This window comes from Anomaloglossus baeobatrachus, chromosome 5 (genome assembly GCF_048569485.1).
Source record: "Anomaloglossus baeobatrachus isolate aAnoBae1 chromosome 5, aAnoBae1.hap1, whole genome shotgun sequence".
NCBI lineage: Eukaryota > Metazoa > Chordata > Amphibia > Anura > Aromobatidae > Anomaloglossus > Anomaloglossus baeobatrachus.
The window spans coordinates 300,564,120-300,587,970 of record NC_134357.1 but is presented as its reverse complement, the minus strand read 5'-3'; the positions used below and the strand labels follow the sequence as shown (position 1 = coordinate 300,587,970).

At 48.7% G+C, this 23,851-nt stretch overlaps 1 protein-coding gene across 2 annotated transcripts in view; it reads right to left on the bottom strand.

Moving 5' to 3' along the window:
• SLC38A12 (solute carrier family 38 member 12) overlaps positions 1-23,851 on the bottom strand; it is a 91,179-nt gene that overhangs the window by 10,982 nt on the left and 56,346 nt on the right. For both annotated transcript variants that reach the window (XM_075349655.1, XM_075349654.1), the window contains exons 6-8: positions 13,396-13,476; positions 12,830-12,929; positions 10,467-10,569 (exon numbers count right to left, since the gene is read on the bottom strand). In XM_075349655.1, the coding sequence (XP_075205770.1) occupies positions 10,467-10,569; positions 12,830-12,929; positions 13,396-13,476 (284 nt within the window). The remainder of the gene's footprint in view (positions 1-10,466; positions 10,570-12,829; positions 12,930-13,395; positions 13,477-23,851) is intronic.

The window sequence follows — 23,851 nt, the reverse complement described above, 5'->3', positions numbered from 1 at the left end:
AAGAGGACCTGTCACTAAATCAAAAGTGCACAGTTTTTTTTTTGTTTTTTTTTTCTTCTGCTCCCATATTTACTTATGTTCTAATACCCTGGAGTACACTGTGGATACTTGAAGGGGAGGTTATCCCCAAAATTCACACAGATGTGCAGGCGTCTGATTCCTCTTCTCTGCAGTATCTCAGTATTTAGGAATTTCTCCTGTGGATCTATAGAAATGTCCGTTTAAAGTAGCAGTATGCGCTGAAAGGGAATTATTTCTTGTATACAGTGATGAAAATAAGTATTTTTGATACACTGGTGATTTTGCAAGTTTTCCCACCTACAAAGAATGGAGAGGCCTGTAATTTATATAGTACATGCACTTCAACTGTGAGAGACAGATTAAAAAAAAAAAAAAAAAAAAAAAGAATCCAGAAAAATCACATGTATGATTTTTAAATAATTTGTATTTTATTGCATGAAATAAATATTTAGTCACGTACCAACCAGCAAGAATTCTGGTTCTCACAGACCTGTTCTTTTTTCTTTAAGGAGCCCTCCTACTCTGCACTCATTAGCTGTATTACTTGCACCTGTGTGGACTTGATACCTGTATAAAAGACACCTATTCACACACTCAAACTCCAACCTCTCCACCATGGCCAAGACCAAGAGCTGTCTAAGGACACCAGGGAAAAAAATTGTAGACCTGCACAAGGCTGAGAAGGGCTACAGGACAATAGGCAAGCAGCTTGGTGAGAAGACAACAACTGTTGGCGCAATTCTTAGTCATCTTGTAATTCTTCCATTTTCTGTCAATCTTACTTGGCCTGGAGTTCCATGCAAGATCTCGCTTTGTGGGGTAAGGACGAATGTGAGAAAAGTTAGGAATCAGCCCAGAACACCATGGGAGGACCTGGGCAATGACCTTAAGAGAGCTGGGACCACAGTATCAAAGATTACAGTTAGTAACACAGAACGCCACCATGAATTAAAATCCTGCAGGGCACATAAGGTCCCCTGCTCATGCCAGCACATGTCCAGGCCTGTTTGAAGCTTGCCAATGACCATCTGGATGATCCAAAGAAGTCATGCGAGAAGGTCATATGGTCAGATGAGACCAAAATAGAACTTTTTGTTAACTCCATTCGTCGTGTTTGGAGGAAAAAGGATGAGTACAACCCCAAGAACACTGTCCCAACCGTGAAGCATGACTGTGGAAACATCATATGTTTGTGGGTACTTTTCTGCAAAGAGAACAGAACAACTGCACGGTACTGAAGGGAGGATGGATGAGGTCATGTATCGCGAGATTTTGACCAAAAACCTCAGTAAGAGCTTTGAAGATGGGTCATGGTTGGGTCTTTCAGCATGACAATGACCCGAAACACACAGCCAGAGCAACTAAGGAGTGGCTCCATAAGAAGCATTTTAAGGTCCTGGATTGGCCTAGCCAGTCTCCAGTCCTGAACCAAATAGAAAATCTTTGGACGGAGCTGAAACTCAATGTTGCCCTGTGACAGCCCCGAAAGATCTGGAGAAGATCTATAAGGAAGAGTGGGCCAAATCCCTGCTGCAGTGTGTGTAAATTTGGTCAAGAACTACAGGAAAAGTCTGACCTCTATAATTGCAAACAAAGGTTTCTGTACCAAATATTAAGTTCTGTTTTTCTATTATATCAAATACTTATTTTAGGCAATAAACTGCAAATTAATTATTTAAAAATCATACAATGTGATTTTCTAGATATTTTTTATTCTGTCACAGTTGAAGTGTACCTATGATAAAAATTACAGACCTCTCCATTCTTTGTACGTTGGAAAACTTACAAAATCAGCAGTGTATCAAATACTTATCCTCACTGTATATCCTTGCTGGACTGTATTTTTTTGCACTTTATTGGATAAAAATGTTTCTATTTGAAGAATGCATTTGTCGGCTATTTCAAATTTACATGTTTTTTTTCTGGAGATGTCCTTTTTATTTAGTGGGTCCACTATGCTAGTTTATTCTCTTTATTTTTTTACAAGAGTGTTGTTCATATTTTCTGGCGGGGACGGTTTTTATGCTCCGCTGCATAATGGCCCTGTGACAAACGCCCTGTTGGTACAGACCATAAAAATTAGCATATTAGGCGCACTAAATAAAAATCCAGTGATCAAAACACTGAATCAATGATTTGTTATTCCATATGCCTACTTTTCATTAGCTCTGTCTCTGTAAACCTGTGTGTAATGCACAGTTAAACAGATGAACTCTTTGTCTGGCACGTGCAGCGAGAATTGTACTTAATAAATCGTTTATGCAAAATGCATGAATAAAAGCCAATTCTGTATGAGACTCGACTGCCAAGTGCCTGGTTCATTGTGCAATTCTCAAACGCATATGTATATATAGTGTGATTGGAAATAAGCAAGCTGTGGATATAGTATAGGCTTCCAGAGTTTGACCTTGGCCACCTCCATCAGTCCCATAGACTAAGAAAAGAACACAGGACCGTCGCTCTATTCAGACAGGGCACTGCAGACAGTAGTTTTGCTCCAAAAAATATCAAAAAAAGAGAATTTTGTTTACTTACCGTAAATTCTTTTTCTTATAGTTCCGACATGGGAGACCCAGACCATGGGTGTATAGCTTCTGCCTCCGGAGGACACACAAAGTACTACACTAAAAAGTGTAGCTCCTCCCTCCGAGCATATACACCCCTTGGATAACCAAATATAGCCAGTTTAGTGCAAAAGCTGAAGGAGGACATCCACCCACAAGTAGAGATAGAGTAAAACCCGGAATAACCGGAACCTCTGTCTACAACAACAGCCGGTGAAAACACACGGAACAAGAACTGCCAACAGGCAACAGGGAGGGTGCTGGGTCTCCCATGTCGGAACTATAAGAAAAAGAATTTACGGTAAGTAAATAAAATTCTCTTTTTCTTCATCGTTCCTTATGGGAGACCCAGGCCATGGGACGTCTCAAAGCAGTCCATGGGTGGGAATAAACAGAAAACTGAGAATTAGGCAAAACCTAACTTCACAAATGGGCGACAGCCGCCTGAAGGATGCGTCTGCCCAAGCTCGCATCTGCCGAAGCATGAGCATGCACTTGGTAGTGCTTCGAAAAGGTATGCAAACTGGACCAAGTGGCAGCCTAACAGACCTGCTGAGCCGTAGCCTGGTGCCTGAAAGCCCAAGAGGCACCGACAGCTCTGGTCGAGTGCGCCTTAATCCCCGGCGGGGGAGGCACCTGAGTACATTGGTAGGCATCGGATATGGCTGACCTAATCCAACGAGCTAGGGTCGGTTTAGAAGCCGAGAGACCCTTGCGCTGACCTGTGGTCAGAACAAAAAGAGAGGTGCACCGCCTAAGAGCAGCGGTGCGTGACACATAGATCCGGAGTGCCCGCACCAGATCCAGAGTATGCAACGCTTTCTCAAAGCGATGAACAGGAGCCGGACAAAAGGAAGGCAATGAAATGTCCTGGTTAAGGTGGAAAGGAGACACCACCTTAGGGAGAAAGTCCGGAGTCTTACGGAGAACCACCTTGTCTTGGTGAAAAGCCAAAAAGGGTGACTCCGAAGAGAGCGCAGCCAAATCAGAGACTCTCCTGAGAGAAGTTATGGCCACTAGAAAGACCACTTTCTGTGAAAGTCGAAACAAAGAAACTTCCCTAAGAGGCTCAAAGGGGGGTTTCTGTAAGGCCGTGAGGACCAGATTAAGGTCCCAGGGATCCAAAGGCCGCCGGTAAGGAGGAATGATGTGAGATGCGCCCTGCATGAAGGTGCGCACCTGGGCCAGTCGGGCGATACGCCGCTGGAACAACACTGACAGAGCCGAGACCTGTCCCTTGAGGGAATTGAGGGACAGTCATGCATGGCCGGAAGAGCGACACCAGGACAGGAAAATTCTCCAAGTCCTGTGGTAAATCCTGGCCGAGGAAGACTTCCGAGCCTGAGTCATAGTGGAGATGACCTCGGAAGGAATGCCTGAAGCCGTCAGGATCCAGGACTCAAGAGCCACGCCGTCAATCTGAGAGCCGCAGAATTCTGGCGGAAAAACGGACCTTGAGAGAGAAGGTCTGGGCGATCCGGGAGATGCCACGGCACCTCTACGGACAGACGGAGCAGGTCTGGGTACCAAGCTCGCCTGGGCCAGTCTGGAGCAATGATTATGACCCGACGGCCCTCCATTCTGATCTTGCGCAGGACTCTGGGCAAGAGAGCTAGAGGGGGAAACACGTAGGCCAGACGGAACTGGGACCAATCCTGAACCAGCGCGTCCGCTGCCAAGGCCTGAGGATCGTGGGAGCGAGCCACGTAAACCGGGACCTTGTTGTTGTGCCGGGATGCCATGAGATCCACTTCCGGAGTGCCCCACTTGCGGCAGATTGACCGGAACACTGCTGGATGCAGGGCCCACTCGCCGCTGTCCACGGTTTGACGGCTGAGATAATCTGCCTCCCAGTTTTCTACGCCTGGGATGTGGACTGCGGATATGGTGGACTTTGAGTCCTCCGTCCACTGAAGGATACGTTGAACCTCCAACATTGCTAGGTGGCTGCGAGTCCCGCCCTGGTGATTGATGTAGGCAACTGCTGTCGCGTTGTCTGACTGGACTCGAATGTGCTTGCCCGCCAACAGGTGGTGAAAGGCTACGAGAGCTAGAAGCACCGCTCTGATTTCCAGCACATTGATCGAGAGGGCTGATTCGGACGGAGTCCAAGTGCCCTGTGCTCGGTGGTGGAGAAACACTGCTCCCCAGCCGGATAGACTGGCATCCGTGGTGAGAATTACCCAGGACGGAATCAGAAAGGAGCGTCCCTGGAATAGAGAGAGGGGCCGAAGCCACCACTGAAGAGAGCTCCTGGTCTGTGGCGACAGAGCCACTAGCCTGTGCAAGGAAGAGGTCCGCTTGTCCCAACAGCGGAGAATGTCCAGCTGCAGGGGACGCAGATGGAACTGGGCAAAGGGAACCGCTTCCATTGATGCCACCATCTGACCCAGCACCTGCATGAGGTGCCTGATGGAATGACGGCGGGACCTCAACAGAGAGCGCACCGCCAGATGAAGAGACTGCTGTTTGACTAAGGGCAGCTTCACAAGTGCCGGCAGAGTCTCGAATTGCATCCCTAGGTACGTAAGTTTCTGGGTCGGGGTCAGAGTGGACTTGGGCAGATTGAATTGAACAAGCGTGGCGAGAGTGAGCGAGACACTCCGCTGACAGTCTGCACTGGATGAAGCCTTGACTAGAAGGTCGTCCAGGTAAGGAATCACTGTCAACCCCTGGAGGTGCAGAACCGCAACCACTGCTGCCATGACCTTGGTGAATACTCGAGGGGCCGTGGCTAACCCGAAGGGGAGAGCCACGAATTGGAAATGTTCCTCTCCGATTGCAAAACGTAGCCAACGCTGGTGTGAAACTGCAATTGGCACATGCAAATAGGCATCTCTGATGTCGATGGATGCAAGAAAATCTCCTTGGGTCATTGAGGCAATGACTGATCGCAGAGATTCCATGCGAAAGTGCCGCACCTGAACATGCTTGTTGAGAAGCTTGAGATCCAGGATGGGCCGGAAGGAACCGTCCTTCTTGGGGACTAGGAAGAGATTTGAGTAGAAACCTCTGAACCGTTCCCGGGCGGGAACCGATACAATTACTCCGTTGGCCTGCAAGGATGCCACGGCCTGAGAGAAGGCGGCGGCCTTGGAGCAGGGGGGAGTGGACAGAAAAAATCTGTTTGGCAGGCTGGAAGAGAATTCTATCCTGTAGCCGTGGGAGATGATATCCCGCACCCACTGATCGGAGACGTGTTGAAACCACACGTCGCCAAAGTGGGAGAGCCTGCCACCGACCAAGGACGTTGCTGGCGCGGCCAGATAGTCAAGAGGAGGCTGCCTTAGTGGCAGCGGCTCCACCGTTCTTCTGTGGACGCGGCTTCGTGCGCCAGCTGGGTTTTCGATCCTTGGCTGAGTTAGTGGACGAGGCTGAGGGCTTAGAGGATGACCAGTTAGAGGAGCGAAAGGAACGAAACCTCGACTGGTTGGCATAGGATGAGAAAGCCGAAGCCTGGGAAGTTAAGGCAACCATTTCGGGCATAGAGTCCCTGGTGAGGGAATGCATCTCCGCCAGAGAAGCAGAGACGGCCTTAAGAGCCCACACTGCTGCAAAAGACGGGGAGAATGAGGCCCCTGCCGCTTCATAAACAGATTTGGCCAGAAGGTCAACCTGGCGGTCAGTGGAATCCTTAAGTGAGGTGCCATCCGCCACAGATACAACTGTCCGGGCTGAGATTCTAGACACCGGAGGATCTACCTTTGGTGAATGAGCCCACTCCTTGACCACCTCTGGTGGAAAGGAAAAACGGTCATCAGAACTGCGCTTTGGAAAGCGTTTGTCAGGACAGGCCCTGGGTTTGGTCACAGTGGCCTGAAAACTGGAGTGGTTAAAAAAACATACTCCTTGCTCTCTTAGGTGAGGTAAACTGGTGTTTTTCTACTAGAGAGGCTTGTTCCTCTGACACTGGGGGATTGAGGTCCAGTACGGAATTAATGGACGCAATCAAATCACTAACATCTGCATCACCTTCGGTTAGATCAATGGGGACAGATGAAAAATCCTCTGTGAGCGCTGCAGAGCGAGTGGGAGCAGCAGAGGCGCCCTGAGAAGGGGGCTGATGCATGGTCAGCAGAGTCCGGGACAGCTGTCCCATGGAGTCGGCAAAGGACTGGGAGATAGCATTAGAAAACGATGCTACCCAAGCCGGGGGTTCAGCCACCGGGGCAGGAGCAGCCGGAGGGACCCCTGGGGAGACTCCAGGCTGAGGCACCACCATGTTAGAGCAGGCATCACAGTGTGGATATGTGCTCGGTTCAGGCAGTATGAGCTTACATGCAGTGCATATTGCGTACAGCCTTGCAGCCTTGCTCCTAGTGTGAGACATGCTGCTGAGATGGAGGCTCTGCAGTAAAGAACACACTCCTTCAGAATGACCCCCAGAGAGTGTATAAAAAAGTCCACAACCAGAGGTTGTGGCTTACCAGACCGTTTTGTGTGCCCTCCGGATTCCACAGCTTGGACCCCCAGACAGATTGCAGAGCTGCAGCAGCCAGCGCCGATCAGTGTGAGAACGCTGATAAAATGGCGCCGGAGAGGGGGGGGGGGCGGGGTTTAGTCCAGGAGCGGGAACCGGAGGGCCAAGGAGAAATACAGGGGAGGGAAACATCTCCTCAGATAGGAGTGTCCTCCCCTGTGCTGAACAGCCGGTGGGCGGCGCCGCACTGCCCCCCTGCATGACTGACATGCAGGGGCAGTGAAACCGAAAGTAGGCCGCAGCCGAAGCCGGGGCCTAAATTTCTCCATGCAGCTGACAAGCAGGCACCCTCGGCGCGGTTCTCAGGAAAAAACCAGAGAACCGGCCGGAAATTACAGCAAAGTAAATAACACACTCTCCCCACAATAAATGTACCAGGGACCCCTCAATAACGTCTCAATACTTAGCTTATGAGATGCAGGGCCAGGTCCCTGAGGGATGAGCGCTCCGTCCGGCAGGGTCCTGAAAGGGCTGCGGATGGAGACCGGTCTCCTGCAAAGCAGTGAGAACCGTGATGGCTCCCACTTCAAGCCAGAGCCCAGGTGTTACGGTTGCTGCGAGCACTGGAGACTAAGTCCAGATTTCTTACTACTGCACATGTGTGAGCGCTGGAGACTAAGTCCAGATTTCTTGCTACTGCACATGTGCGAGCGCTGGAGACCAAGTCCAGATTTCTTGCTACTGCACATGTGCGAGCGCCGGAGACTAAGTCCTATCTTGGAGCCATTGCACATGTGCGGGTGACATCATCGCTGACACGAGGTCACATGTCTCTGACACCTTCTATGCCGATTGGTCGCTGGTCATGTGCTTGTGATGCCTTGCTCGGTGATAGGCCAGCATGACGTCACTCCTGTTGTTCTGGCAGCGGATTGGCTCTGGTGTCCTCCATCTTGGATGAGGCACAGAGTCTATATAAGACCCTGACACACGCCGCATGGCGCTCAGTCCTCTTGGTTCATGCATAAGAGTAGACGCTCTGTGCGCGTTCCTCTAGGCATTCCTCTGTCTATGCTAGGTGAGCGCTACCGGCAGGGTAGCGTTCTTATACCTTACAGCTTCGGCTGCTGTCCGTATCCTTACCTCTTAGGGGAGCGGACATAGGAAGGTGCCTGAGGCACATGGTCTGGCTGGGCCTTGTGGTTCGACTCGTAGGTGGACGTTGCCGCTAGGGTAACGTTCCTTATACTGCGTCTGGCAGTTGTTCGTATCCTCGCACACTAGGGGAGCGAACAGAGGTAGGAGCTTTGTGCGGCTTACGCTGCTGTTCGTCTCTTTTGCACCACTAGAAGAGCGGACCTAGGCAGGTGCCATATCTAGTGGTTCGTGTCCTCGCACACTAGTGGAGCGAACGCAGGTAGGAGCTTTGTGCGGCTTACGCTGCTGTTCGTCTCTTTTGCACCACTAGAAGAGCGGACCTAGGTAGGTGCCATTTCGCACACATTGCCTTTGTCTCTGTGATTATTAACAGAGATCATTCCACACACCCTCCAAGTAAGGGAGGAATTGCTTTACTTACTTATTATATCCTTCTGTGGGTTAACAGAGGTATTGCACTCTGCCATAGTCTGCAGCAGAGTCTTTGCACGGTGGACCCTGACTGTCTGATACTCCTTTAGGTTATCAGACAGCCCCCCGTAACACCAGGAGGGATGGTGAAGGAGCGCGGCATGTAAGGCTCCAGCCTTGGAAATCAACCTTACAACACCGCCGACACAGTGGGGTGAGAAGGGACATGCCGGGGGTCCAGCTTGGACCCGCTTTTCTTCCAATTCTTTAAAATCAAAAATCAACAGAGAATGCATGTGTGTGTGACCTCCTGAACACAAAGCATTGAACTGGCTATATTTGGTTATCCAAGGGGTGTATATGCTCGGAGGGAGGAGCTACACTTTTTAGTGTAGTACTTTGTGTGTCCTCCGGAGGCAGAAGCTATACACCCATGGTCTGGGTCTCCCATAAGGAACGATGAAGAAAGGACCAATCAAACTAGTAATCAGGGGTAAACAACTACTAGGACTCCCCCTGATGTACAAAATGAATACCGTATTTTTCGGATTATAAGATGCACATTTCCTCCCAGGAGGAAAATGAGGGGTGCATCTTAAAATCCCAATGTAGCTTACCGGGGGAAGGGGGTGGGGGGGTTGTGGAGAGGGGTCACAGGAGGCAGGACAATGCTGTGCACTGTGGTGTAGGTGCTGCTCTCTGCGGCGAGGCTCTGTGCAGCGGGCGGCGAGGCTTTGTGCAGCGGGTAGGCGGTGAGGCTCGGGCTATTCTGAAGATGTCAGTGGCAAGTTCTTCTAATAATGGCGTCCCGAGTCGACGGGTGCGCAGATGGAGCTCTTGGCTCAAGCTCCCATCTCCGCAAGCGCCGACTCCGGCTGCCATTTCTTTAAAGCCTGCACCACTTACATCTTCAGAATGACCAGTGCCTCTCTGTCCGCAGCGAGCACCAGCACATAGCAGTGCCGGCCGCCCCAGCACACAGCAGTGCCTGCTGCCGCAGCACAGCGCCACAGTGAGCATCTGGGCCCCCTCTGCAACTCTTGCATCACTGACCTGCTCCACCACTGCCGCTACCTCCTGTGACCCCCGCTCTACCACCGCTGCCACCCCCCTCCGGTAAGACACCACCGGATTATGAAACGGACTAAATTTTTTTTGTTACCTTTTTTAGCTCTAAGGGGTACATTGCGACATCGCTACTGCGATATCGTCTGGGTCAAATCGAAAATGACGCACATCCGGCGCCGGTAACGACATCGCAACGTGTAAAGCCTAGGAGAGAAGATGAACGAGCGTGAAACAGTCAAAAATCGGTGATCTGTGTCACGTCGGTCATTTCCATAATTTGGCTGCAGCGACAAGTACGATGTTGTTCCTCGTTCCTGCGGCAGCACACATCACTGTGTATGAAGCCGCAGGAGCGAGGAACATCTCCTTACCTGCCTCCACCGGCTATGCGGAAGGAAGGAGGTGGGCGGGATGTTTACGTCCCGCTCATCTCTGCCCCTCCGCTTCTATTGGCCGCCTGCCGTGTGACGTCGCACGACCCGCCCCCTTAGCAAGGAGGCGGGTCGCCGGCCAGAGCGAAGTCGCAGGGCAGGTAAGTGCGTGTGAAGATGCCGTAGCGATAATGTTCGCTATGGCAGCTATCACAAGATATCGCATCTGCAACGGGGGCGGGGACTAAAGCGCTCGGCATCGCTACAATCAGCTAGCGATGTTGCAGCGTGCAAAGTACCCCTAAATTTGGGGTGCGTCTTATAAAACGAATGGTCATTGGAAATCGCCATCTGTATGAATCAAAACAGCTTAGCACCGGAAGGTCAATTTAGAGCCACATAATCCTTGAATGTCTCCTGGGAGCCTCAATATGTGTGGGAAGAATAACTTACTAGATAGATCCTGTAAGCATCAATTCGTCTGATGTTCCCCCAACATGGGTCGGTGTCATTTTTTTCTCCTGCGTGTGCTCCACATGATTCATTCCCAGTAAAACTGAATAGGGATAGAAAGTAACATGATTTGTAAGAGGACAGACAAATGTACACATGAGGCTTCTGCCAGGCGCTGGCACACTAAGGCTGGTGAGAGCATTGTGACAAATGGCGCAGCACTGCATGTGACTATGAACTCATGACACAGATGTAATATACGGGGCAGAGGTAATGGAGTCAGGACAAGAGCACGCAACTTAATTTATTTTCTGATTGGGAAGAAAAACCCTAAACACTTCCATAAAAGTTTATAAAGAGATTACCAGCTCGTCAGAGGATTTATGGTGTGTGCAGATATTTACACCAAGTGAACGCTCAAAATCATATGAGCTGAATGTAGGGTGTCAAAACTTTACCTTGAGATATTCTGAATGAGTCTGGAATTGCTCATTTACAACACCATGTACCCAATGAAGGAGGTGGCAAACCCTTAACAAAACGTTCATTAAATCCTTAAGGACTGGGAATTGGGTTTTTTTTGACACTTTTGTTATTTTCTCCCAATAACTTTTCTTATTTATCCATAGCCATATAATAGCTTGATTCTTGCAGGACGACTTGTAGTTTTTAATGATTCTATTAATTTTACCATAAAATGTACTGAAAGGGGGGAAATTATTCCAAACATGGAGAATGGTAATTCTCCCCCCTGCATTTACGCCATTACTTTCTTTTTTAAACTTGTTTTTATTGAAGTTACAAGTTATAAATCAACTAAAAAAAAACAAAAAAAAAAACAACCTGGGATTTAAATATTGAGAGAATAAAACGCTTGTACGAAAAATACTGTATGTACATAGGCAAACAAACTAAACCTTTCTGCTGTGCATCCTGGTACCTAAAAAAGGGAGGTTACATAGAGACCCTCCCATAAAATGTATGTTCCCCCCATCCTCCTTCTCTCATATCCCTCCAACGGAAAGATATGAGAGGAGGAGGACGGCAGTGGGGAGGGGGGGGGGGGAGGGGGGGGAACACGTAAATTTTACGGGAGGGTCTTTATGTAACTTCCTTCTCTAGGTATAAGGATGCACAGCAGAAAGGTTTATTTCTTGTTTTTAATGGTGGTAAAATTAAATCAACCGGAGAACATCATTTCTCCAGTGCAATTAAAGTAACACAAAACGTAGAAAGTTTTCTTTATATTTTCCTGGTGAAAAATAATTTATATCACCATTTTCTGAGACCCATCATTTTTATAAATTTTCCATCCATGGAACTGTGCTTTATTTTTTTGCGCTTTCGTTTTTATTGACACGATTATGAGTTACACGCGATGTTTTGAGGAGTGCGCTGTCTGGAGTTTTTATTTCCTATGGCATAATTATTTTTTTTGGCATAATTATGTTTTTTATTATTATTGTTCAGGCAATTCCAGATGCAGAGATAAAAAAAATGTGTTATTTGCCATTTACTTTAGAATTGAGGACGATTTAAACTATAATATATTTTGTTTATTATTTTAAAAATATTTCTTAATATTTAAATATTTCTTAAACATTTTTAAATATTACATATTTTAAATATTAAATTTAAATATTTCTTAAACATTTTTAAATAAATATTTTAAATATTAAATAATTTAAATATTTCTTAAACATTTTTTAATATTAAATATTTTAAATATTTACATATTTCTTAAACATTTTGAGCAGTACCATCTGCCATGTTGAAGCCTCTTAAATGCTGCCATCGCGTTTGACAACGACATTTGAAAGGTGAAATTGTTGCAATCAGAGATGGCTACGATGAGGTGCCAGATATGTAACACAACCAGAACTGACGCTGCATTAAGCGGGCGCAGCTGCTGAGCCTGTTTTATATAGTGATGGCGAAAGGGTTATTTTGTGCTGTCATATAATTATGGAACTTCTACCAATCCGGAGAGTTACTGCAGTTCTTTACACATCAGGTGGCCAAAACACCACTATGCAGAAGAAAAATAGTGCTAATGCAGCGCTGCAGCCCATCCATTCTCATGATCTGCAATGACCTAAAATGTAATTTCATATACTGGCGATATGACATCACTTTATAAAATTACTTTAAAAGGGAAACCCCACCTGTAGCTGACAGTTTTATATGTGTTCCATTATGAGATTACACACTGCAATGTCATGCCCTTTTTTGTTACTGCTTCTATCCCTAGAGATCAGCCTGGTGAGGGTGCACAGCAACAGCCAGAACCAGGTTTGGGTCACACTGTATCCTTAAATCAATGGGTTTTCAGTTTTATGATGAAGTGTCTAATTGTTACTTACCATGTGACCTGAACAAGAGACAGAGGTACAGCGGTTGCATATATAGCCAAATCTCCATAAAGATATATAATGATGCACAAATAGAAAAGGTTTACTCCAACTGTAAGAAAAAGGGACAGAATAATGACTGCAAGTCAGCACTTTGTCTATCTCCCACCCCCATGCTTTACACTCCATCTTTGCCTGCTGTGTATAGACATAAACTCTGCAGTAAGGCCAGTGTACGGAGAGATGCTTTGTGTCATAGACTACAAATAGCTAAGCCAATCATTAAACTTTTAGTGTGACTGTTACTTGATTAAAACAAATAAAAGTACATTCAATTTAAAATAAATAAAAAATAAGGGAGGACCTGATCTAATAAATAACATTATATAGTTGATCGAAGGATATATCCCACTTTACTGCTTGGTAATTCAGCCCATGGTGCAATTACGGAAACAACAAAAGAAAAGTACCGCCACCTTTTGGCAGAAAGAAGAATTGCAGCAGATAAATTGACAATAAATTAGTTAATGTAGAATATATTGTAATATCGTTCCTTCTGCACAATGCTAAATTCATACCTTTATTAAAGAACATGGAAGCCATCTGCCCCATTTCCACCCGCTCCATGATTTCATATGGGTCAGACAAGCTACGACGCTCTGAAACAAAAAAAAAAAAAGGTATGTTAAACACACACACACACACACACAATTATCTAATATATAAAGGTGTGTGTGTGTGTGTGTGTGTGTGTGTGTCCGCTAAAGGAATCCGCACCGTCACATTTACAATCACGAAATTTTGCACAGACACACCATGTGACTCAGGGAACGTCATAGACTATGTTTGGGCGGGAAAATTTAACCCTGTGCTTTCCAGTTACGCTACAAAATCCTACAGCCATTAACTGAATGGAGCTGGGAGCTATAGGCTATAAATGGCAACTGTCAGTGGTTGCTATATGAATAAAATAAACTGTTAGTATAAGATAGGATAGAGAGAGACAGAGACAGACCGGGCAAACAGACAGACCGGGCAAACAGACAGACCGGGCAAACAGACAGACCGGGCAAACAGACAGACAGATACAGAGATTGAGACAGATAGACTGATGCAAATGCAGAGAGATAGAAACAGACAGACAAGGAAAGAGACAGACAGACAGCAACACAGACAGAGACTGGGAGAGAGACAGTTACTATCCCGGGTACTACAGCTAGTATAATTTGCATAATTATATATATATATTATATATATATATATATATATATATATATATATATATATATATATATATATATATATATATATATATACACACATATATATAATATATAATAAAATGTGTGTGTGTATATATATACACTCCTCGCCCTGGCAATAGACAAGGTGGAGGAGTGGGCCTCCTTCTTTCTAACAACTACAACTTCACCACAATCCCACCTCTACCCTCCCTCGACCTGCCTTCCTTTGAAGTGCACTCTGTCCGAATCTATTCTCCCTCCAACCTCCAAGTGGCTGTCATATACAGACCCCCGGGCGCCACCACTGCCTTCCTCGACCACTTCTCTGCCTGGCTTCTACACTTTCTCTCTGCTGACATTCCCACCATCATCATGGGTGACTTCAACATCCCCACTGACACTCGCCAACAAGCCGCTTCCAAACTCCTCTCCCTTGCTTCGTCTTTTGGCTTAACTCAGTGGTCCACCTCTGCCACCCACAAAGATGGACACACACTAGACCTTATCTTCACCCGCCTCTGTCCCCTTTCTGACTTCACAACTTCCCCCCTCCCCCTATCTGACCACCATCTTCTGACCTTTTCAGCCCTGTCCTCCTCACCTACCCCCCCTGTCCAGCACCTAGCACATCCCCGCAGAAACCTTGCACACCTCAACATGCACACCCTCGCCGACTCTATCCTCCCACTGTCCTCCATATCGTCCCTCCACGACACAGACAGCGCCACTACTTTCTACAACACCACCCTCACATCAGCTATTGATTCAGTCGCTCCCCTTGTGCATGGCAGAGTGAGACGAATCAATAGACAACCCTGGCACAACAGCCTCACTAAAAAACTGCGGCAAAGGTCTAGGGCTGCAGAGCGGCGGTGGAAGAAAACGCACTCCCAGGAAGACTTCACCACATTCAAAAATGCAATTCACACATTTCGTTCAGTCCTCACCTCCGCTAAACACGACTACTTCAGAAACCTCATATCCTCTCTAACACACAACCCCAAACAGTTATTCAACACTTTCAACTCCCTCCTTCGCCCACCACTGCCCCCTCCAACCTCCCTCATCTCTGCAGAAGAATTTGCCACCTATTTCCAAGAAAAAATCGACCTAATAAGGCAAGTCTTCTCTGCTCAGCCACCACAACCCCTTCATGTAGCTGACCACTGCCCCTCCCCCATAAACTTCCTCCCCACCATCACCGAAGGAGAGCTTGCACGTCTGCTCTCAAAAGCGCACCTCACCACCTGCGCACTTGACCCCATGCCATCCCACCTCCTTCCCAACCTCACCACCATCCTTATTCCAGCCTTAACCCATCTCTTCAACCTATCTTTAACGACTGGAACCTTCCCCTCTGCCTTTAAACATGCAACAGTCACACCTATCCTAAAGAAACCTTCCCTCGATCCAACCTCTACTACCAGCTACCGCCCCATATCACTACTCCCACTTGCCTCAAAACTCCTGGAACAGCATGTCCATGCTGAACTTTCCTCCCACCTCTCCTCTAACGCTCTCTTTGACAACCTACAGTCCGGCTTCCGTCCACATCACTCCACCGAAACTGCCCTGACTAAAATCACAAATGACTTGCTTACTGCCAAAGCGAACAAGCACTTCTCTATACTCCTACTCCTAGACCTGTCCTCAGCCTTCGATACCGTTGACCACTCCCTCCTACTACAGATCCTCTCTTCCCTTGGTGTCAGAGACCTCGCCCTCTCTTGGATCTCTTCATACCTCTCAAATCGCACTTTTAGTGTCTCCCACTCCCACACAACCTCTTCATCCCACCATCTCTCTGTTGGCGTCCCTCAAGGCTCTGTCCTAGGACCCCTACTTTTCTCTATCTACACATTTGGCCTGGGACAACTCATAAAGTCCCATGGCTTCCAATACCACCTATATGCCGACGACACCCAGATCTACCTCTCTGGCCCAGATGCCACATCTCTGCTGTCCAAAATCCCGAAATGTCTATCTGCTATATCCTCCTTCTTCTCCTCTCGCTTCCTAAAGCTCAATGTGGCCAAAACTGAACTAATCATCTTTCCTCCGTCTCACCTACACTCTCCACCTGATCTATCTATTACAATAAATAACACCACGCTCTCGCCAGTACCCAAAGTTCGCTGCCTCGGAGTGACCTTTGACTCTGCCTTATCCTTCATACCACACATCCAATCCCTCACCACCTCCTGCCGTCTTCAACTCAAAAATATTTCCAGAATCCGCCCTTTCCTCAATTTGCAATCTACTAAAATGCTAGTGCATGCCCTCATAATCTCCCGCCTCGACTACTGTAACATCCTCCTCTGTGGCCTCCCTGCCAACACGCTTGCCCCTCTCCAGTCCATCCTTAACTCTGCTGCCCGACTTATCCACCTCTCTCCTCAATACCACCCCGCTTCTCCTCTCTGCATGTCCCTCCACTGGCTTCCAATCTTCCACCGTATCCAATTCAAACTTCTAACACTGACCTACAAAGCTGTGCATAATCTTTCCCCTCCGTACATCTCCGAACTACTCTCCCACTACACTCCAACACGTCACCTCCGGTCCTCCCAAGATCTCCTCCTCTCCTCCTCTCTCATTCGCTCCTCACACAACCGACTCCAAGACTTCTCCCGAGCATCCCCAGTCTCCTGGAACTCGCTGCCTCAACACGTCAGACTATCCCCTACTCTTGCAAACTTGAAACGGAACCTGAAAACGCACCTGTTCAGAAATGCCTACAATCTACAATGAACTCGCTGCCGCCCGACCACCGTGCGCAGCTGCCGCCCGACCACCGTGCGCAGCTGCCGCCCGACCACCGTGCGCAGCTGCCGCCCGACCACCGTGCGCAGCTGCCGCCCGACCACCGTGCGGAGCTGCCGCCCGACCACCGTGCGGAGCTGCCGCCCGACCACCGTGCGGAGCTGCCGCCCGACCACCGTGCGGAGCTGCCGCCCGACCACCGTGCGGAGCTGCCGCCTGACCTACACCCCACCTATTGTCTCCTCCCCATAATCCTATAGAATGTAAGCCCGCAAGGGTAGGGCCCTCTTCCCTCTGTACTAGTCTGTCTACTGTAACTTGTATACGTATTTTGTATGTAACCCCCTTCTCATGTACAGCACCATGGAATTAATGGTGCTCTATAAATAAATAATAATAATAAATAATAATAATATATATATATATGTGTGTGTACATATACATATATATAAATCCAAAGGAGAAAGAAAGTCGCACTCCAGATGATCACCATATCACTCCGTCTTTATTGCAGGGGAAACATGAAGGTACAAGCGGTGGGGAGGGTGAGACAAGCCATACAACGCCGGACGACGGCGTGCCATTTCGCTAGAACTTAGCTTCCACGGGTCCAGTGAGATATATATAATAAAATGTGTGTGTGTGTGTGTGTGTGTGTGTGTGTGTGTGTGTGTGTGTGTGTGTGTGTGTGTGTGTGTGTGTGTGTGTGTGTGTGTATGTATGTATGTACATACATATATATATATATATATATATATACACACACACACACACATTTTATATTATATATATATATTGTGTGTGTATATATGTATGTATATATATATATATATATATATATATATATATATATATATATATATATATATATATATATATATGTATACATACATATATTATATATATACATATACAGTTAGGTCCAGAAATATTTGGACAGTGACACAAGTTTTGTTATTTTAGCGGTTTACAAAAACATGTTCAGAAATACAATTATATATATATATAATATGGGCTGAAAGTGCACACTCCCAGCTGCAATATGAGAGTTTTCACATCCAAATCGGAGAAAGGGTTTAGGAATCATAGCTCTGTAATGCATAGCCTCCTCTTTTTCAAGGGACCAAAAGGAATTGGACAAGGGACTCTAAGGGCTGCAATTAACTCTGAAGGAGTCTCCCTCGTTAACCTGTAATCAATGAAGTAGTTAAAAGGTCTGGGGTTGATTACAGGTGTGTGGTTTTGCATTTGGAGGATGTTGCTGTGACCAGACAACATGCGGTCTAAGGAACTCTCAATTGAGGTGAAGCAGAACATCCTGAGGCTGAAAAAAAAAGAAAAAATCCATCAGAGAGATAGCAGACATGCTTGGAGTAGCAAAATCAACAGTCGGGTACATTCTGAGAAAAAAGGAATTGACTGGTGAGCTTGGGAACTCAAAAAGGCCTGGGCGTCCACGGATGACAACAGTGGTGGATGATCGCCGCATACTTTCTTTGGTGAAGAAGAACCCGTTTACAACATCAACTGAAGTCCAGAACACTCTTAGTGAAGTAGGTGTATCTGTCTCTAAGTCAACAGTAAAGAGAAGACTCCATGAAAGTAAATACAAAGGGTTCACATCTAGATGCAAACCATTCATCAATTCCAAAAATAGACAGGCCAGAGTTAAATTTGCTGAAAAACACCTCATGAAGCCAGCTCAGTTCTGGAAAAGTATTCTATGGACAGATGAGACCAAGATCAACCTGTACCAGAATGATGGGAAGAAAAAAGTTTGGAGAAGAAAGGGAACGGCACATGATCCAAGGCACACCACATCCTCTGTAAAACATGGTGGAGGCAACGTGATAGCATGGGCATGCATGGCTTTCAATGGCACTGGGTCACTTGTGTTTATTGATGACATAACAGCAGACAAGAGTAGCCGGATGAATTCTGAAGTGTACAGGGATATACTTTCAGCCCAGATTCAGCCAAATGCCGCAAAGTTGATCGGACGGCGCTTCATAGTACAGATGGACAATGACCCCAAGCATACAGCCAAAGCTACCCAGGAGTTCATGAGTGCAAAGAAGGGAATTTTGTTTACTTACCGTAAATTCCTTTTCTTCTAGCTCCTATTGGGAGACCCAGACAATTGGGTGTATAGCTTCTGCCTCCGGAGGCCACACAAAGTATTACACTTTAAAAAGTGTAACCCCTCCCCTCTGCCTATACACCCTCCCGTGCATCACGGGCTCCTCAGTTTTGGTGCAAAAGCAGGAAGGAGGAAACTTATAACTTGGTCTAAGGTAAATTCAATCCGAAGGATGTTCGGAGAACTGAAACCATGAACCAAAAGAACAATTCAACATGAACAACATGTGTACACAAAAGAACAACAGCTCGAAGGGAACAGGGGCGGGTGCTGGGTCTCCCAATAGGAGCTAGAAGAAAAGGAATTTACGGTAAGTAAACAAAATTCCCTTCTTCTTTGTCGCTCCATTGGGAGACCCAGACAATTGGGACGTCCAAAAGCAGTCCCTGGGTGGGTAAAAGAATACCTCGATAAAAAGAGCCGAAAAACGGCCCCCTCTTACAGGTGGGCAACCGCCGCCTGAAGGACTCGCCTACCTAGGCTGGCATCTGCCGAAGCATAGGCATACACCTGATAGTGTTTCGTGAAAGTGTGCAGACTCGACCAGGTAGCCGCCTGACACACCTGCTGAGCCGTAGCCTGGTGCCGCAATGCCCAGGATGCACCCACGGCTCTGGTAGAATGGGCCTTCAGCCCTGAAGGAATCGGAAGCCCAGAAGAACGGTAGGCTTCAAGAATCGGTTCCTTGATCCACCGAGCCAAGGTTGACTTGGAAGCCTGTGACCCCTTACGCTGGCCAGCGACAAGGACAAAGAGCGCATCCGAACGGCGCAGGGGCGCCGTGCGAGAAATGTAGAACCGGAGTGCTCTCACGAGATCTAACAAGTGCAAATCCTTTTCACATTGGTGAACTGGATGAGGGAAAAAGGAAGGTAAGGAGATATCCTGATTGAGATGAAAAGGGGATACCACCTTAGGGAGAAATTCCGGGACCGGACGCAGAACCACCTTATCCTGGTGAAACACCAGGAAGGGGGCTTTGCATGACAGCGCTGCTAGCTCAGACACTCTCCGAAGTGAAGTGACTGCCACTAGGAAGGCCACCTTCTGCGAAAGGCGTGATAGAGATAACCCTGAGGACGCTAGGAGCCAGGACTCAATGGCCACACAGTCAGGTTGAGGGCCGCAGAATTCAGATGGAAAAATGGCCCTTGAGACAGCAAGTCTGGTCGGTCTGGGAGTGCCCACGGTTGACCCACCGTGAGGTGCCACAGATCCGGGTACCACGACCTCCTCGGCCAGTCTGGAGCGACGAGGATGGCGTGGCGGCAGTCGGACCTGATCTTGCGCAACACTCTGGGCAGCAGTGCCAGAGGAGGAAATACATAAGGCAGTCGAAACTGCGACCAATCCTGAACTAATGCGTCCGCCGCCAGAGCTCTGTGATCTTGAGACCGTGCCATGAATGCCGGGACTTTGTTGTTGTGCCGAGACGCCATGAGGTCGACGTCCGGCGTTCCCCAGCGGCAACAGATCTCTTGAAACACGTCCGGGTGAAGAGACCATTCCCCTGCGTCCATGCCCTGGCGACTGAGAAAGTCTGCTTCCCAGTTTTCTACGCCCGGGATGTGAACTGCGGAGATGGTGGAGGCTGTGGCTTCCGCCCACAGCAGAATCCGCCGAACTTCTTGGAAGGCCTGACGACTGCGTGTGCCGCCCTGGTGGTTGATGTACGCGACCGCCGTGGCGTTGTCCGACTGTATGCGGATCTGTCTGCCCTCCAGCCACCGATGGAACGCCTTTAGGGCTAGATACAGTGCCCTTATCTCCAGAACATTGATCTGAAGGGAGGACTCTGTCGGAGTCCAGGTTCCCTGAGCCCTGTGGTGGAGGAAGACCGCTCCCCACCCTGACAGACTCGCGTCCGTCGTGACCACAGCCCAGGATGGGGGCAGGAATGATTTTCCCTTCGACAAGGAAGTGGGAAGAAGCCACCACTGAAGAGAGGTTTTGGCTGCCAGTGAAAGAGAGACGTTCCTGTCTAGGGACGTCGACCTCCTGTCCCATTTGCGGAGAATGTCCCATTGAAGTGGACGCAGATGAAACTGCGCAAAGGGAACTGCCTCCATTGCTGCCACCATCTTCCCTAGGAAGTGCATGAGGCGCCTCAAGGGGTGTGACTGGGTCTGAAGGAGAGAGTGCACCCCTGTCTGTAGCGAACGCTGTTTGTCCAGCGGAAGCTTCACTATCGCTGAGAGAGTATGAAACTCCATCCCGAGGTAAGTCAGTGATTGGGTCGGTGTCAATTTTGACTTTGGGAAATTGATGATCCACCCGAACCTCTGGAGAGTCTCCAGAGCAATGGTCAGGCTGTGTTGACATGCCACCCGGGAGGGTGCCTTGACTAGGAGATCGTCTAAGTAAGGGATCACCGAGTGGCCCTGAGAGTGTAGGACCGCCACCACGGATGCCATGATCTTGGTGAAGACCCGTGGGGCTGTCGCCAGGCCGAAAGGCAGTGCCACAAACTGAAGGTGTTCGTCCCCGATGGCGAAACACAGGAAGCGTTGATGCTCTGGTGCAATCGGCACATGGAGATAAGCATCCTTGATGTCGATTGAGGCTAGGAAGTCTCCTTGGGACATCGAGGCGATGACAGAATGGAGAGATTCCATCCGGAACAGTCTGGTTCTCAAGTGTCTGTTGAGCAGTTTGAGGTCCAGAACGGGGCGGAATGATCCGTCCTTTTTTGGCACCACGAACAAGTTGGAGTAAAAACCGCGACCACGTTCTTGAATGGGAACGGGAATCACAACTCCTTCTGCCTTCAGAGTGTTCACCGCCTGAAAAAGTGCATCGGCTCGCTCGGGGGGGCGGAGATGTTCTGAAGAAACGAGTCGGAGGACGAGAGCTGAGCTCTATCCTGTAACCGTGCGACAGAATGTCTCTCACCCATCGGTCTTGGACATGTGGCCACCAGGCGTCGCAAAAGCGGGAGAGCCTGCCACCGACCGAGGATGCGGTTTGGGGAGGCCGAAAGTCATGAGGAGGCCGCCTTGGAGGCGGTTCCTCCGGCGGTCTTTGGAGGACGTGACTTAGACCGCCATGCAGAAGAGTTCCTCTGGCCCTTCTCTGACCTGTTGGACGTGGAGGATTGGGACCTGGCTGAGGGCCGAAAGGACCGAAACCTCGATTGAATTTTTCGTTGCTGAGGTTTGTTTGGTTTGGACTGGGGTAAGGACGAGTCCTTACCCTTGGATTGTTTAATAATTTCATCCAATTGCTCGCCAAACAAACGGTCGCCAGAAAATGGCAAACCGGTTAAGAACTTCTTGGAAGCAGAGTCTGCCTTCCATTCGCGTAGCCACATGGCCCTGCGGACTGCCACCGAATTGGCGGACGCTACCGCAGTACGGCTCGCTGAGTCCAGGACGGCGTTCATGGCGTAGTACGAAAAGGCCGACGCCTGAGAAGTCAAAGACACAACTTGCGGAGCAGAGGTACGTGTGACTGCATTAATCTCAGACAGACAAGCTGAGATAGCTTGGAGTGCCCACACGGCTGCAAAGGCCGGAGAAAACGACGCGCCTATGGCTTCATAGATGGATTTCATCAGGAGCTCTATTTGCCTGTCAGTGGCATCCTTGAGCGATGAACCATCTGCCACTGATACTACGGATCTAGCCGCCAGTCTAGAGACTGGAGGATCCACCTTGGGACACTGAGCCCAACCCTTAACTACGTCAGGGGGGAAGGGGTAACGTGTGTCATTAAGGCGCTTAGTAAAGCGCTTGTCCGGAAATGCTCTGTGCTTCTGGACAGCATCTCTGAAGTTAGAGTGATCGAAAAACGCACTCCGTGTACGTTTGGGAAACCTAAACTGGTGTTTCTCCTGCTGTGAAGCCGACTCCTCTATAGGTGGAGTTGGGGGAGAAAGATCTAGCACCTGGTTGATGGACGCTATAAGGTCATTTACTATGGCGTCCCCTTCAGGTGTATCAAGATTGAGAGCAACGTCAGGATCAGAGCCCTGATCTGCGACCTCCGCCTCATCCTCCAGAGAGTCCTCATGCTGCGACCCCGAACAGCGTGATGAAGCCGGGGAAGGTTCCCAGCGAGCCCGCTTAGCCGGTCTGGGACTGCGGTCCATGTCGGAGTCCTCCCCGTGGGACCTAGGTGTCACCCCAGAAGCACTCTGCTGCACCGACCGAGAGGGGCCTGGGGGCGATGAACTCACAGTGCCCGGGGCCTGTGTGACCGATCTGGACTGCAAGGCTTCTAGTATCTTAGCAGACCATCTGTCCATAGACTGAGCCATGGATTGTGAAAGCGACTCAGAGAGTTTCTCAGCCAAAACTGCAAACTCTGTCCCTGCCACCTGGACAGTGGAAGCCGGCGGTTCTACCTGAGCCGAGGGTCCCACCAGTGCCCGAGGCTCCGGCTGAGTGAGTGCCACAGGGGCCGAGCATTGCACACAGTGAGGGTAGGTGGAACCTGCAGGTAACATAGCCGCACAAGAGGTACAGGTTGCAAAATAAGCCTGTGCCTTGGCACCCTTGCTCTTTGCGGACGACATGCTGTAGTCTCCTCTGAGAGTGATCACTGAGGGTATATAGCCAAAAGTATATATATATACACACACTTCGGCACCCAAGGGGGGCCAGCACCGGGTAAGCGGTGTGGCTTACCGACCGCCAAAAGCGGTTGTGTGTCCACCAGATTCCCTGCCTGGGCCTCCCAGAGCTGTAGAGCTCGTTCTGAAATCCTCCACCGGCAGAAGTGATTGTAAATATGGCTGCCAGAGTTCTCAGGGGAGGAGGGAGCCGTGGGCGTGACTAATAAAGTGCGGGAATCTGGTACCCCACAGTGCTCAGTGAGGGGGGAGGAGAACACCTAAGTATGCTCCAGCCCTCACTGCCGACGTCCAGTCGACTGTCCCGCCCTTAC